At 41.5% G+C, this 14,787-nt stretch overlaps 3 protein-coding genes across 3 annotated transcripts; 2 read left to right on the plus strand and 1 right to left on the minus strand. All coding sequences in view use genetic code 11, as the record gives it.

The window, feature by feature from the left end:
- Positions 1–1,344: 1,344 nt before the first annotated feature.
- On the plus strand, positions 1,345–5,751 carry EGR_05832 (stomatin-related protein; the record flags this gene model as incomplete). Its single annotated transcript, XM_024495081.1, has 6 exons — positions 1,345–1,726; positions 1,803–1,936; positions 3,621–3,833; positions 4,126–4,181; positions 4,265–4,698; positions 5,564–5,751. 6 exons carry the CDS (start codon positions 1,345–1,347, stop codon positions 5,749–5,751), a joined length of 1,407 nt encoding a protein of 468 aa, XP_024350544.1.
- Positions 5,752–5,874: 123 nt separating this feature from the next.
- Positions 5,875–7,950, minus strand: EGR_05833 (39S ribosomal protein L38; the record flags this gene model as incomplete). The annotated part of the gene is made up of 6 exons (XM_024495082.1): positions 5,875–6,272; positions 6,723–6,862; positions 6,936–7,115; positions 7,186–7,313; positions 7,389–7,741; positions 7,773–7,950. 6 exons carry the CDS (start codon positions 7,948–7,950, stop codon positions 5,875–5,877), a joined length of 1,377 nt encoding a protein of 458 aa, XP_024350545.1.
- Positions 7,951–8,712: 762 nt separating this feature from the next.
- On the plus strand, positions 8,713–11,276 carry EGR_05834 (Kelch-like protein 20; the record flags this gene model as incomplete). Its single annotated transcript, XM_024495083.1, is given in 4 exon segments — positions 8,713–8,730; positions 9,103–9,309; positions 9,326–9,411; positions 11,120–11,276. 4 exon segments carry the CDS (start codon positions 8,713–8,715, stop codon positions 11,274–11,276), a joined length of 468 nt encoding a protein of 155 aa, XP_024350546.1.
- Between the last annotated feature and the right edge of the window lie 3,511 nt (positions 11,277–14,787).

Raw genomic sequence — 14,787 nt, forward strand, 5'->3', positions numbered from 1 at the left:
TGCCAGTTAGTGAATAAATGCAGCCGCATGCGCTTTTGTGCATTTGAGCATTATCGGAACCGACACTCTACGTGCACGTCTAATGATGATTAATGAGCCTGCTAAAGAATTTGCAATTTACTACAATTCTACCTGTTGCTTTAGGGACTAGTCTGATAGTCTGTGATGTTATTACTCTTCATACCGTTGTGCATCAGGAATGTAAACCCGCTTTATTGTTCTCAGTGAGGTAATCCCCCGATGATCCGATCTCACCATGAGCCTCCTTGGCATCAGGTAGCGTTTTAAATGTCCATCCATAGAAAAAAACAGCAACACTTTACCTATTAATGTACTGACGCGATGTGACAAACATAATGTCCTAATACTTACAATTAACAAAAAAATGTCAATAACTGACAACATAACATCAGGATGTTTATTAGAATGGGGGAACTGAAGGGTGTCTAGTTTTAGCATAATGAGAATACAAATGTAATTTTAATGTATGAGGTAACATTTACCACAGTTTGTGTTTAATAAAAATCAGTGGATCCAAATACAGCACATTAAGAGTTGTCCAAAGACAAAAGAAGACTCTTTTTTGGGCCCAAGGACCAGCGCACCCAGCGATATACAAGAAGGCGAATTAAAAGGTTTTAAAGTAGTGCCTCACTAATACCGAGGTATAAGCCACCACCGTACTACAGTTAGGCATGTGGCTAGTGGTATGGTCGGGAGGATACCGAGGGAAATCGAAGTGGCTGCTTTACTAAAATAGAGAGATAAACTTTACTAATAAGCAAAAACATTTATTTGGGCAAAGAACTTGCCTTTTTTACAATGATCATGCATGAGTCTTTTTTATCTGATTCCCCTTTCATAAAATGCAAAGGTAAGCATTGCAAAATTACCATGTATGCGTTTTTCGCAACTGTTATTTAAAGCGTTATAGGGATGTTAAGCAAATCTGGGTACTATGAGATTCTTACAATTCTTAAACTCAATAGCCTAGTGATTTCTGGAATTTTGTTTTAACTTCTTATTTTGCGATGGTGCCTAAATTTGGTGGGTGGTGTCTGCGTAATTGAAAGCAGGTTTTCTGCGAAGTTCTGTTATGGTTGGTTTTTTCCTGAAGGTAACTCACTACTTTCCTTAAGGGTTTATCGATTTGGACTGATGATTCACCTATTTACATAGTGCTTGCCTTTCATTTCTTCATGTTCAGTCCTTTGCAGTGATAATATTTTTATTGATTATTCAAGTCGTTCCCTGCCAAAAAAAAAACAAGTTAATTGTTTTGGTCCTCTACATTTGCAGGAGCAAAGGGAGACAATATTTTGGCACAAGTGATTTATGCAGAAAATGCCTTTAGAGAAGCATGTTCCTCCCCGCAAACCTGGCTTCACCGATGACTTGTGCCGAATTCGAATGCATCATGACGTGGCTGGGGTCGAAGGGGGTCTAATCCCACTTTCCACAAAGACGCATACAGTCACGTTTAATGCTTCTAATCCGAACGGTTCAGCTGATATTTTTCAAAACACTTTGATGTCCAATCATTTACCGCCGGTAGAATTCGGTCAAGCTTTTGAATTTTCGCCAGAAAGCAACTTTATTGATCGCAAATTATTGAAGCAGAAGAATAATAAGGTGGTTAATGCTACTGAAGGGATTTCGACTTCTGATGATGACATCCCCGCACAGTACCAGTCCATTTTCACATATGAAAGTGTATTTCAGGACTGTATGTCTAACACATGTATTTTGATTTTAACAGAAACATTAAAACTGGGTGCTTGATTCGCTTCAATATTTTCTAGTCCACAAGACACCAGGTGATTCGGGAGAAGAACCCGAGGTTGCATTTGGCGGTGCTACCTACCTTTTCCTCGTTTTATTGTCCGTCTTTCTTCTTCTGTTCACCTTTCCAATCACTTCTCTTTTCTGCATTAAGGTTAATTTGTGTCTATTTTATCTCACCGCTTATATCAAAGTCCTTCAAAAGCATAAATGAAGTCGAAATCTCCTAATTTATTGCTCTTTTAGAAAGCTTCTTAAATTTACCTACCTTAATTGGCTTATATTGGTGTTTAATTCTCAGGTTTAATGAAATTCTGCTAATAGTGAAGTTTTTGCGTTTAACGAGGTTTTTAACTTTGTTTACGTATTTATCCCTCTTTTTTCTATCGTTTTTTTTTTCTCTTACTAACTTAGAGGCTATCAAAGACCAAAAGAGTGACCATATTTAGGCTTGGACGAAAACTTAAACTCCGTGGTCCAGGTGATTCTTGCGAATGTTTTTTATACCTAATCAAAAGACTGGCCTCTACTAGGAAACTTTAACTTAACGTTTGTATTTTAAAAATAGTGGTTTAAGGAGGAGGCGTTGTATTCGAAACGCTTCCTTCTCAACAGTTCTTGTCATAACTGGCACCATTTAGGAAAGGACATAGGGGAATGCAACGCTCTAATGGTACTTTTCGGAAAGTGCATTTCATGTGAATGGTTACTAACAGGTACTTAAACCCTGTCATACCATTTATGTCCATAATTATTTCTGAACTGTTCCTTTTCATTTTGGTGATTTTTGAAGAAATGCTTACTAACTGTTACCGAGTATCTAGCTTTGTCCCATATATTCGAGGGACAAAAAATCAGATTAAAAGTGGCAGAATCGGGTTTTGACAAACCGTCGGTATCGGCTACTGGCAATTGTCGTTTGGTTATTGCGTTTATGGAATTTGGATGTTTATCGCTTGTTAAAATTTGGTAAATGAGCTGTCACTTGAAATATCTATTTAGGTCTAGTGCAACGAAACTATTTTAAGCTATCTAAGCAGAAGCATTGAAATACATTTTGTAAGTCGGAGTTTTAGCCATTATTATCACAAACAGTATTAAGGAGCTGCAGAGGCAATTTTAAGGTGCGATTCATTCACAGTTCTTTTTTCGGAAAACAGCAGATAAGTTTCTTTTGTTAAATTCATTCCACGTTGCTTAATGATTCAAACCGAGGGGCGTAATTTAAGATATAATTTAATGATATGCTATTTTAGGATGTGTCCTGGTCCTCCCATTTGTGGACGAATATCAGGTCATTGACCTTGATGAGCAAACGCTCAAAATCAAACCAATTTCTGTAAGTACTGTTATGATAATCACGGAAGAAGTCTTATGGAGCAGGCAGTTGAGCGTCCCCTGTCCTTAACAATACTGTCACTGCGTAATATGAGATAGTGTGTGATCATACCTCCAGCAAGAATACGCAAACTTCATGTTAGTTTATAGTCTAACTCTCTAACTTATTCTGCATCAAACGTTGGAGGGGCAAGATAAGGCTCAATTGACATTGATTCAAGACAGCGATTGACATAATCCAACCCACATTCGTGCACCGGCCATAATGACGCCCAAAATAAACAGAACTTGTTTAAAATTCCTCAGTAGAGATTTTGGCTGATCAGGTAAGGCCTTTCAGGAACCTGTTGATTTCCGAGATTATGTTGATTCTACTTCATTTCGCCCCAAAATTTATACTGATGGTCGGGCTTGTAAATAGAAATAAACAACATCCCTTATAAAGGTTGCTTACTATTGCCGTTCAGCCATCATCTACGCACACCTGCTCTCCTTCATAGGCTTTAACAGCCGATGGGGGTCGGGTAGAAATCGGCTGTCTTATGGTCTTCCACATCGTCGAGGCTGAATTGGCCGTGAATTACTGGGCACGTGATCCCCGTGATCTTGTTCTAAAGAAAGCGCAATCAGCACTCTTGGCCGCCGTTTGTCGAATCAATTGGAGCGACATCGTCTCCGGCCATGCTTTACCCGACATTGCTTGCGATGTTCGAGTACTTCATTTGTAATCGTTTAATAGTCGTATTTCTCATCATCATTTTCTTTGCAAAACTATGCTTTATTTGAATTTTTAGGCCCGCCTCCCCAAAAATTACGTAAAAGTAGCTACGAATCGTAGTTGATAACAAACCCTCGATTACTTCATTTATCAACAGCTTTACATATTCCAAAAATTCATATGTATTTCAACAGGTATTAACTAAATTTACGACGCTGGTGATCTACTTTAGTGGTTATACTATAGCCTAACCGATGTAGCAATTACTTGAAATTCCACTTTTATAGGCCTCTGTTAACTTGTGCTGCTCGCCCTATGGGATCCAGATCTTGGAGGTAAAGTTGTAAGTTCAAATTTAAAGTCATCGCTTCCAGACTTCTTTATTGTTCATTTGATTGACAGTTTCTGTTGTCCCTTTAAAACCAGATCCGAAGCCACGTCGGTGCAGGAGCCTTCGGTCACCTCAGATAGGGCTTACAGCATTGATTTTCAAAACCTAGGGAAACAGATCGCGAGCCTTTCGCCACTGTTGACTGGTGGAGGGAGTGCTGGAGACAGTCATACGGCTTCGGTGCAATTCACCGCGGTAATCAGTCAAATAGCATCTCTGAAGTTGTCACAGGGTAATAACTCTTATACAACAACAGCATCAATGCCAATAAGTAGCGTCACAGATCAAGCGAGTTTGGAGAAAGTGGATGAGGTGATTGAACAGGCTCTCTCTAGGGGTCGAGTTTACCTAGTCAACGAAAAGGCTCGAGCAGCTCTGGGGGGTACAAGTCTCCAGGTCTTTGTCTACACCTCGGACATCCGAAATAAGCGCGATTATGCTGCTGCATTCTACTTGGACTCAGATACAGGTGAGCAAGGGGCTTTTAAATGCCTAAGGATGGCAGAAAAGTTGGATGTTCTTGAGCTCATCAATTGCGCCGCTTTCTTCGGTCATATGAAACTGAGTATTCTAGTTTTAGTAGCTGGCTCTTGATGTTCTAAAATAGGTCATTTATAAATCTGTCATTATATCTTTAAATCCACTTCAACCAATTGGTCTACTAAGACTCCTCCAAGACATAGGCAGGTTTTAAATGGAACAGCCAAATGGTAGGCAGCCTTGGAAGCCCGTTTTAACGTATCTCGGGTTTTTAGCTGCATGATCATCAAAACACTTTCTATAAATACCTTTGCGAATCTTAGTACTCCTGATGCATTTCTGACACGTCCAGATTGCTCCATCCAAAACAAACTGAAACTTACCGCTTATTCACTGAACTAATTTCTTTCCCAAAACTTATCAGTTAGTATGTTACAAATCTTTGCCAAATTTCGATTTCATATTACATTAGCGTGTACCAGTGTGGAACCTCATACATTGTCATTCGACTTTTTTACTAGAATTGAAATGAACAAATGAAGCTAAAGTTGATTAAGGCATAAAATTTACTAAATGATGCGATAACCCTCATTCTATTTCCAATGTAGTAGTTTGGGAAGTACTGCAATACACAACGTGCTGCCACCCACAAAAGTATTCTTTCAATTTTACATGACTGAACGCACTTTCGTGTTGCTGTTACAGCGGTTGCAAGTAAAATCCGAGCTAACACAATTGTGTAGGTTCAAAACATTCCTGTTTATAAGCAGTGTGACCCAGAACCAGGCAACTAGCCACATTGAGACAAGGGCCACCTATTTCAAACAAATCTAAGAAGCTTATCCCTTCCCTAGGTAAAGGGGAACGTGGTGTCTTAGACTTCAAGAAACCCTCTGCCACAATTCACATAAATGAGGTCAACCTCGCTGGAATCCTTGATGGACGTTTGGATCTCTTGGAGGCGCTGAAAAATTCCCAAATTCGTTTCGCTGGAAGTCTCCTAGCCCTCTCCAGGCTACGCTTCCTCCTCCAATTCCAGTAGACTTTGGTTTAACTAAAACCACCAGCTTACCTGCCTTCCATCATCAGCTAATCAGATGATTCAGTGGTTCTGTTCACCGATCTATTTAATCACACAAACACTACACACAAAGTAAATCTCTTTTCAGTCCTCGTGCCCCTCTAGATGAACCCATCGACCTTTGCGCAGACGTCGTTGAATCTCCTGTTGCTTCCACCAGGAAGGCACATCACGACCCGAGGGGAGGTGTGGGCTGACCAAAGGATATGGTGACTGGAAGCGTGGGTGCTCTGGATCCAGAGGGTTACCCTCGGTGGCAAGTCGTTGCTGAACCAGTTCTTGATCCATTTCGCGTTTATCGCGATAGCAGTCGAGGTAAGTATCAAAGGAGACGTCCTCGTGCACACCTAGACGACTATTGGCCAGAGGCAGGCCCAAGGGATGGCGACGAGGGTGGAACCAGGAGTTGACCAGGGGAAAGCGTGCCTGCGGTGGCGGCATTTCAGTGGGAAACTGAACCTCGAAAACAGGCTCGCTGATCTCTAAACGAAAAAAAGCGGAGTGCAGCTGGACCACATAGATTTAAGCGTAGTAAATTTTAGGCGCATCATAAAGTCGAGCATAGTAGATAGCGGATAGAAATAGCGCCGAATGTGATGGCCGATTGGTTTTGACCGTTCCTAATTGACGGCGTAAAGTCTGGATATCTAAGTTATGAAAGTCTAGTCGCAGAGAATTCCACAGAGATCGGGTGCTTGATTTATGGGCGGTAGAAATCCACCACGAACCAAGGGGTATCAGGCAAAATTTGGAAGAGGCGCACATTATCCTTCTGAGTTCAAACGAGGTTAAAGTACGCTTTGTGTTTGTTGTCATGGTAATGCATTAAGGTAATAAAGGAATTGCTTAGCTTTAGTGGGTGAACAATGTCTGGATTTAGGTAGCGTCAAGCAAACCCAAAACTAATTGTAGGCGGGGTTTCTGGCACTCACCAGGCAAATGCTCACGGAAATATGATCTAACATACTCGTCCCAGGAAGACTGAAAGAAAGCCAGTCCTGATGGCGTTAACGCGTCTTGGTGGAGTCGGTAAAAATCTGCTGTGCTGAAGACGCGTTCCTTGTGATAATCCCTACAAGAAAATAATGCTTTTCCCCAACGAGACTCCCAGGCAAGACTAGGCGCTGCATCACGTTGAAACTCACATTTTTACAGGACCGCGCAGCTCTTTGGACAAATCGATGGGACCATTGTCTTGTCGATACAGGAGAAAGACGTACCGGTGAAAGCCAGAGCCGAAATACGGTAGTGGTGGCAAATAGTCCACAATCAGATCGCCCTCCGTGGGAACATTGTCTTGGCATATCTCTGGGTTTATGTTGGCACTAGTGAAGTAATTGCACACAAGTGTAGGCATGAAACTTGACCAGACATTTAAAAGGCGTTCTCACATACATCATCCAATGGATGTACTCGGCAGGTTGGGTACTGCTTTCTCCCAAAAAGGGCTCATCAGGGGAAGTCATAATTAGAGTCCACAACGAATTTTTTGGTAAGCGGGAGAAATCAACAAGCGGTTCAATCTAGAATATATCCGAGACATTAATAGTTAAGGGACACGAGACAATGGCAACCACAGGCAAGTAACAAACAAATACCATCGCATTTCTCGGACTGATTTGATTTCCGTAGCATACGGGAACCACATCGGAAGAGTTCACGAGAGGGTAAAAAATGGGGACATCCAAGATCGGAATGAAATAATATTGAGGTCCAAAGAGGTCTTTAAAAATCCCAAAGTGGTCTGCTGCGAGGAGTCTCTGCGAAGGTGACTCACAAACCCCAGCTAGGTTGCGGATTTCATTAATGGATACCTTGAGCTGTCGACGACGAGCCAAAGGCTCAAGTTCAGGTTTTCGATCAGCCTTGTGTGCTCGTTTTGGTAGATCGACTTTGAATCCAATATTGACAGAATCGAGAGAGGGATTTGCTTTACCTCCCGAAGACAAATCTAGAAAAAGAAATGCGTCAAATCAGTTTACCTTTGATGCGGTCAGCGTACGATTTTTGTCCATCAATTGGTACTTGACGTCTAGGAAATGGAAATGAACCGGGTTCAATATTTTTTGGTTTGTAGCCCATTCGGTGCCAGTAGTACCGTTTAAACAGTTTTAACAGGACAAAATCTCGTGGGTTACACATAATGCGCTTCCTTAACATTAGTCAAACCACTTTTGTCCTGATCACGTTCGACACGGCATTGCCGCCAGTGTAATTTGTACTGACCGCGTCATCAAATTGGCCTATATTTTATCGTACATGTAAAAAACGTGGGTAAAGGATTCATTGGTACGAGTAATATTAGGCGAAAGGAAGGATTATTTCTTACCTTTCATTTTTTCATGGTGTGAATATATTGGGTATAATTGGCTTGGGCAACCATTCTACCGTGGATTTTTGTACCCATTTAAAGCAGTCAAAAAAGCATAACAGCATGTTCATGTAATCTCCGGTTGCAAGTTGTTACTGTATATTGTCGATTTTAACAGTGATGTGTTTGAATCCTAATCTTAAACGTGTTTGTGCTTCATGTTATAATTTAGTGGTAGGATATAATGTAAAACCTATGGTCTTCTCAGTCCACTAATGGGCCTGATACCAGACGTCAAGTTCTAGATAAAATAATCGCTTCTGTATTAAGTCGTCCGCGACACCTATATGTGCTACATTTTAAATACTACTTCTTTTGTATTCTCTGTTTTGTAGTGCACACTTTTAAAGGGCACGTTCACTGGTAAATTGGTCGAATTAAAGCATATCCATTTGGATCTCTCACTTGACTTTGCAGTTGTGTTTTGGGTCAAGCTTTTCGATTTGGACCCCAGCGCCGTGGAAGCATTCGTGGCTTTCTGTTATGCAAATTGAATTCAGTTAGAGGAAGATAATGTACAAAGTCTCCTTTCTGCTGCAAGTCTTCTTCAGATGATCGAGATAAGACGCGTTTGTTGTGCGTTCCTTAAGCGCAGATATTCATTCCTGTGTGGGTCTGACGTACTTGGCCAACCGATTTGTCCATCAGAACTTTGCGATACCAAATTAACTAGATCACAGTTTTTCCCTTTGTCTGTTGTTGATGTCAATTTTCTTTTCCTAGGAGCTGGTCCAATCAGGGGTTTTCTGTCTGCTCCCACTCCCACTCCCCAGTTGGTCGATGTGCTGAATTCGTGCAGCCTGAGTGTTTGAATCGAAGAGTAGGTCTATCAAGCAATGATGCGATGGTTGCAATATGATCACGCCTTGAGGGGAAAACACCTTCCCTTCCTCCTTCCACACGTGTGCTTGTCACTGCTCTCATCCACTTTCCTCATCTAGGTAGTGAGCATCAGTAAGCTGGCTTCCGCCAATGAATTTTGCCGTGACCTCATAGATGAGGTGAAGGCTTGCCTGCTGCTGCCTCAGGAGCGAGTACGCATACAGCTGTGCAGTCCGCTGACTCCAAAAGAGGCGCTCTTCGTGGTAAGTGGCCAGTGCTCGGGCGCCGCCATAGCCTCCGCCGAGGGCTCCAACCCGCACAGTCGCGTATGGTTTCTTGTAGCACTATGGTGTAGGCGTGGGTGTGATCAGTGACCTCTACGCGGGTGAAAGACATGACGGACAGAGCTACCTTAACTCCATGGAGAGGTGTGTCCATATATGGGGTGTTAGACATACAAGTGTATAAATACCACCAACGTATTATAAGTACCGCCAAATAGTGTCTGCGAAGTTTTTTGATCCCTGTTTTGAACATTGGGCGTGTAATTTTATTGATGCAACAAATGTGATGGATTTCCTTTATATTTGGTCGCTCATTCAGTTGGACTAGTTTAGTATAAACAGGAACACTGCATAAGTATCTTAATAGTCGGAAGGCCTAGAAGAAAAAATCGTGTAAGAGCACTCATTGAATGGAATTATTAATTTGCTGAAATCAATGCCATGATTTCTTTACTATCCTTGAAATTCGCGACCCGCCAAATCTATGAGATTTGTAAATCTATTGTTAATTATTCTCTCATTCCCAATATCTTGGTCGAAACATGGAAAGAAATGGCTCAGGGCATTTTGCGTTTCCAGTCCATGAACCTGTTAATTTGTAACACTATTTGTTTCGCGTGTTTTGATCGCATATTTTTATTTTGATTAGAAATAAGAATATAAAGGAATCATTGATTTGTTGTGTTAAAGCTGTCGCGGATCTCGCAACTGTGGAAAATCGGGCTACTAAATCTGATAAATTTATTTTAAGTAATGCATGCATGTTAAGCTGTAGCCCTCACTGTTACATTCATTTTACTCACAAGGTGTCTGTCATTGGATGTCACTTCAATAGCTATCCTATTAAGACATGATATAAGGCGAATGCGTATGCCATCTTTTCAAGCACTGAGCCCCGTCTTTGTTGGAGCCAGCCATTCTTCTGCCTCTCGTGCAGTTACGACCCACACGAACGTTTAGTCTTGCGACGTGGCTCCCGTCAATATTTGTAGAACTAGTGTCGGTGTTGCCGCCCTCGGCGGTCAGGATGATGTTACCTGCCTAAATCTCGTGGAGCGATACGGCTTCATCACCAACAGGTGAAACAAGGTGTGTTCCTTACTATAACATTAACAACGGCACCACCATTGAAGACAAAAGACCTGTTGTTGGTACAAAGTCACATCTTTTAGCATATTCGCCGACGATGTGACTTCTTGATTCCCCTGCCTGCTCCCGTCGTCGCAAATGTATTAAGTGTGCTTTCTATTCAATTGTGATAACCTGTTACACGAAATTGTGTCATTAACATATTAGTTAAGCTTGCTTCCTATTTGATGCAGGTGTAAACAACTTGGCTTATAGCTCACGTTAAACCTTAGTATTAAACACTAGAGGTTCTTCCCAAACAAGGTGTATCGAATTCTTAAATTCGTTTCAGAGTGGTACTTTTGACTATAGCATCTTTGCATGATAATTTCTACGAGAGGCTTTCCCAGCTTCGGAATCCGAGCTGAACTTAAATCGTAAAGCGGTCTCAAATCACTTCAAGTTCGCCCGACGCTATTTGATTTAAGAGAGAAAAGGTTTAAAGTAAGGCTGACAATTATCCATATATGATAATGAATGCAAACTATCTCATGCACTTCACAAATTCTTAAGTTACACTAAGTCATTACTTCAAGCTACACTAAAAACTGTACAAACTTTGTTGATCCTCTGATATTACATAAATATAGAGTACTAGCCAATCGTTTTAGGTGTTCAAAACGACTTTAATTAGACATCCCCATAAGCGCTTCTTGCTCTACCGGTTTTTGTGCCAAAGTAAGGAACAATGGCCTTTCATTAATCGTCGTTTACAGATCGCCAGCATGTCTACTTACAGAGTAGGCGTCGGGGTAGCGGTTTTGAATAGGCTGCTGTACGCTGACAATGGGTCCGATCGTCAAAGTGCTCTCGCCACGGTGGGACACTTCGATCCACGCGCCCGTACCTGGTTCCACGTTACTTCGATGTCGGCGTGGTGAAAACACCTTGGTGTCGCTGTTTTCTCCGGCCTCATCTACGCCGCTGGTGGCAGAGATGAATCCACCAAGCTCTCCTCTGTTGAGTGCTATAATTCACATGCCAATTCCTGGTGTCCTATCATCGCCATTACTTCCTGACGCAGTGAGGTCAGATGCAATACTTCCATTTTTGAGGTTTCTGTTTTAAGCATTCCTGAATTATGACTTTGAGAATTACGTGCGCTTTTGGAGTTTGCGGAGTATTATTGTAACAGATGTGTCACTGAAAGCTGGTGAATGAATATCCATGCGCCGGTAACCAACACGGATTTTACATTTTCACAAAGAGTTTCCCCGAGTTAGTGTGTGACATTTCGCGATGTTCGATTCCGTTAAATATCAGAATATTACTCTTCAAGCCTCCTCGCCATGCATGCTACATCTGTTGTCAAATCTGTAAGTTATATTTAATGAGGCACTCCCATTCATCAAACCTTGGTGTTTATCAAGGTTAAGGGTAATTGAATTGAAACTCCAGCGTTATTGTCCATTATTATTAACCAAATGCAAATATCTGATTAGGTGGTGCTTTTTACGTTCTTTACAACTGTATTAAACCCGCTGTAAAATTCATTGTGCGCCTACACGTCACTGGAGTCAAAACTGTTATCTTCAGTCTGAGCTCTCCCTACCACTGACTTAATAAGAATTCAACCAAGGCACTGCTATCAATTCCCTTATCATCTCAAAGTAGTAGAGAAAGATGTTATTTTTGTGCATGAGTATCGAAAACCAGTAGAACCTAAGCAGTTAAAGAATCCCCATGCATGTCTGCTGTACACTACGCTATAATGCTTAGTTGCATAGGCGTTTGAAGTTCTCCTTGAATTTGTAATAAATGCATGTTTTGCTTGATTTATGCTACTCGGAGGAACGCGCAAATTTTGCTTGGACTATTGACCTTAAGGTCATAGCTTCAAGTAGTTCAACACGAATTTGTCGTTATTTCAGGGACTTATTCGACTTCCAAACTGATGTGGTGTTTAAAATGTGGTACGATGATTACAGTGATCATTTGGGTAGTTCAGACGTTTGCTTATAAACATTTTCCGCCAATGAGAGGGGGCGCTTGCCATTGTTATTAATTCGCCAGGAGAGGATTTCTGCACTTATTTGTGTTGTTTTTTAACACTGGAAGCTGGAGAGTCCATGACTTTTTTATTCAAACAGTCGAGAAAAGTTAGCACTTAAGCTATTTTGAAAACGGCGCCAGGTGTATTCAAATGTAGTGAATTTATAGGAGGGTTGACGGTTTGTCAAAAGAAACGGTAGCCGAATCTCCATGCCACCAGGACAGTAACCAAAGCCTGGCGGAGACTGAGGAGCTGGTGCAGTTAAATACCCATCGACTGCACAGTCTTCGTGGCAGTGCTCTGTCGCTTACAATGTTTTCAATTTTCCTATAGATAACGTCTCCTTGAAAAGTGAATTGTGGTGACTTTCTGGCTTTGCGTTGCTCGGGCTAAGATGTATGGATTGTATACAATGTTAGCATCCAGTGCCCAAGTCGCTACTCGTAGGCACGTTGGTTTTAAAGTAAAGCCATTAAAAAGGCTTTAAAGTAGCCTTGCAAAGCTAATACCCTGCAGAGCTAATTCCTTGCAGTTATCCCCCTTGGTTACCTTACTCTCATTTCAATGATTTCTATTGGTCTACCTACATGCTCTTTAGTTACCATAATCGTGGGGAAGTCAACCTCTTGATGCTGTGGCGCTCAATTCCTCCCTAGATTGGAATGGTGCTGTCACTATGAGTTAAAGGTCGTTTTCTGGTTGTTGATAATAGGGGTCTCGTTTTCTCGAAGTCTTATCTAATAGTTGCACTGTTCATAATCTTAGCAATCTTTGTGTTCACGGAAATGAGCACTTGCTCATAATAATTGGCGACACGGATACCTTTTACATATATAACTTGGTTGACGTTCTTAAATCTTAACAAACATGATGTGAACGAACTCAACCCAGATTGCTGAAGACTTTGTCACAGGCTCTCCGAGTTTGCGCCATGTCACTGTCAGACCAAAGGTGCCAAATTGTTGATTCCACCGCAAAGTTATCACGGAATTTTATTGCCACTCAGATTTCAGTCCTGCATTCGGTTGCTGGGTCAGGAGGCAGGAAAATGTTTCTTAATCTGAGTTCTCTGACATTGCTGATGGATGTAAAGTCAAATTTCGACTAGAGAAGCACATCGTTGTAGCATTAATTTTCTTTTGTTTCTCATTTTGGAACATAAGTCGTGCAGTTTCTTGAAAGTTGTACTTTCGATGACAGTTCTGCCATCTTCAGAACAGGAAACCCTGAGCCCTCACAAACACTAGCTGCTGTTTTGAATAATATCAAATCCACACTTCATATATTGGGTTTTAAATATTCAAAACCGCATTTGAAAGAGGAAAACGACAACTTCGCTACAGGGGTGGCAGAGTCTGTAAGCCCTTTAGTCTGGAATATCTTCGCAATCTTCAACGATTACCTACAACGAGCTCAATTTTAGCCCCGCTTCTAACCCACATAGCAGAAGTAGCCATGGGTTCTCCTCACACTCCCACTGTAACTTCTCTTTGCCCTGAAAGACAGTCCGAAATTACACAGAGATTTTAGCAAATGTTGAACATTTAGCCCAGCAAGTTCTCTCAAGGAGGAAAAGGATTCTCGCCCGCAAATTCTTCCACCGAACTCCGAAAGTGCGTGTAAACAACGAAGGCTGCTTATAACAGCTCCAGTCCATGGTTCAGCATGGAAACAAATCAAAAAATAGGAAGTCGACCAACTTCAATGCAGAGCCCTTTGAACGTCATGGTAGATGAAGTACTTTTACAGGCACTAGTTTTCTCGATGAGTCGCCAAAAGTGGCGGAGGGGAATTACGAGAATACATCTGAAAGAGTTTGTTTTAACAACATTCTCCCATACAATACCATTAAGGCCTTGCGCTTGACATTACAATCCTCATTGAGCTCTCAACTAAAAGCACTCCTCTTTTACACATATTGAGCAGTTCATAAGTGTATTTATGTGATTAGCTCCTAAATTTCGGAACAGCCAAGTCAGCTTACCCACATTTTTATCAATAGTTAGTGCTTCATCATTGTAGACAAGATGATCCGGCTAGCTTGACTCCTTCATCACACACTGAGGCGGCAAATCCATTGTGAAGAACGTTTCACAGATATCAAATTGTGTAGGCATGTTGATTTTTTCCGTTCGAGTCCCACCCAAGGTATTGACAGAGTGCATACCTCTGAAAGCCAGAATCACTCACATCTACATTCTATGATTATAAGCCTAGAAGGGCAGTTAGCAAACATGTGATAAATGCCCATGCGGCCAAACCAGGCTGACAATCACCCAGACCCCTATTTCCTTTACAATTAGATGAGGCTAACAATGTGGTAGATGAAGCTATTGAACCCATTCGGTCACCATAGGCCTGAATTTGTATCCTAATGAAGAAAAGCGCGCGTCTCTAAA

Source organism: Echinococcus granulosus (genome assembly GCF_000524195.1).
Source record: "Echinococcus granulosus chromosome Unknown EG_S00046, whole genome shotgun sequence".
In the NCBI taxonomy this organism is placed as follows: Eukaryota; Metazoa; Platyhelminthes; class Cestoda; order Cyclophyllidea; family Taeniidae; genus Echinococcus; species Echinococcus granulosus.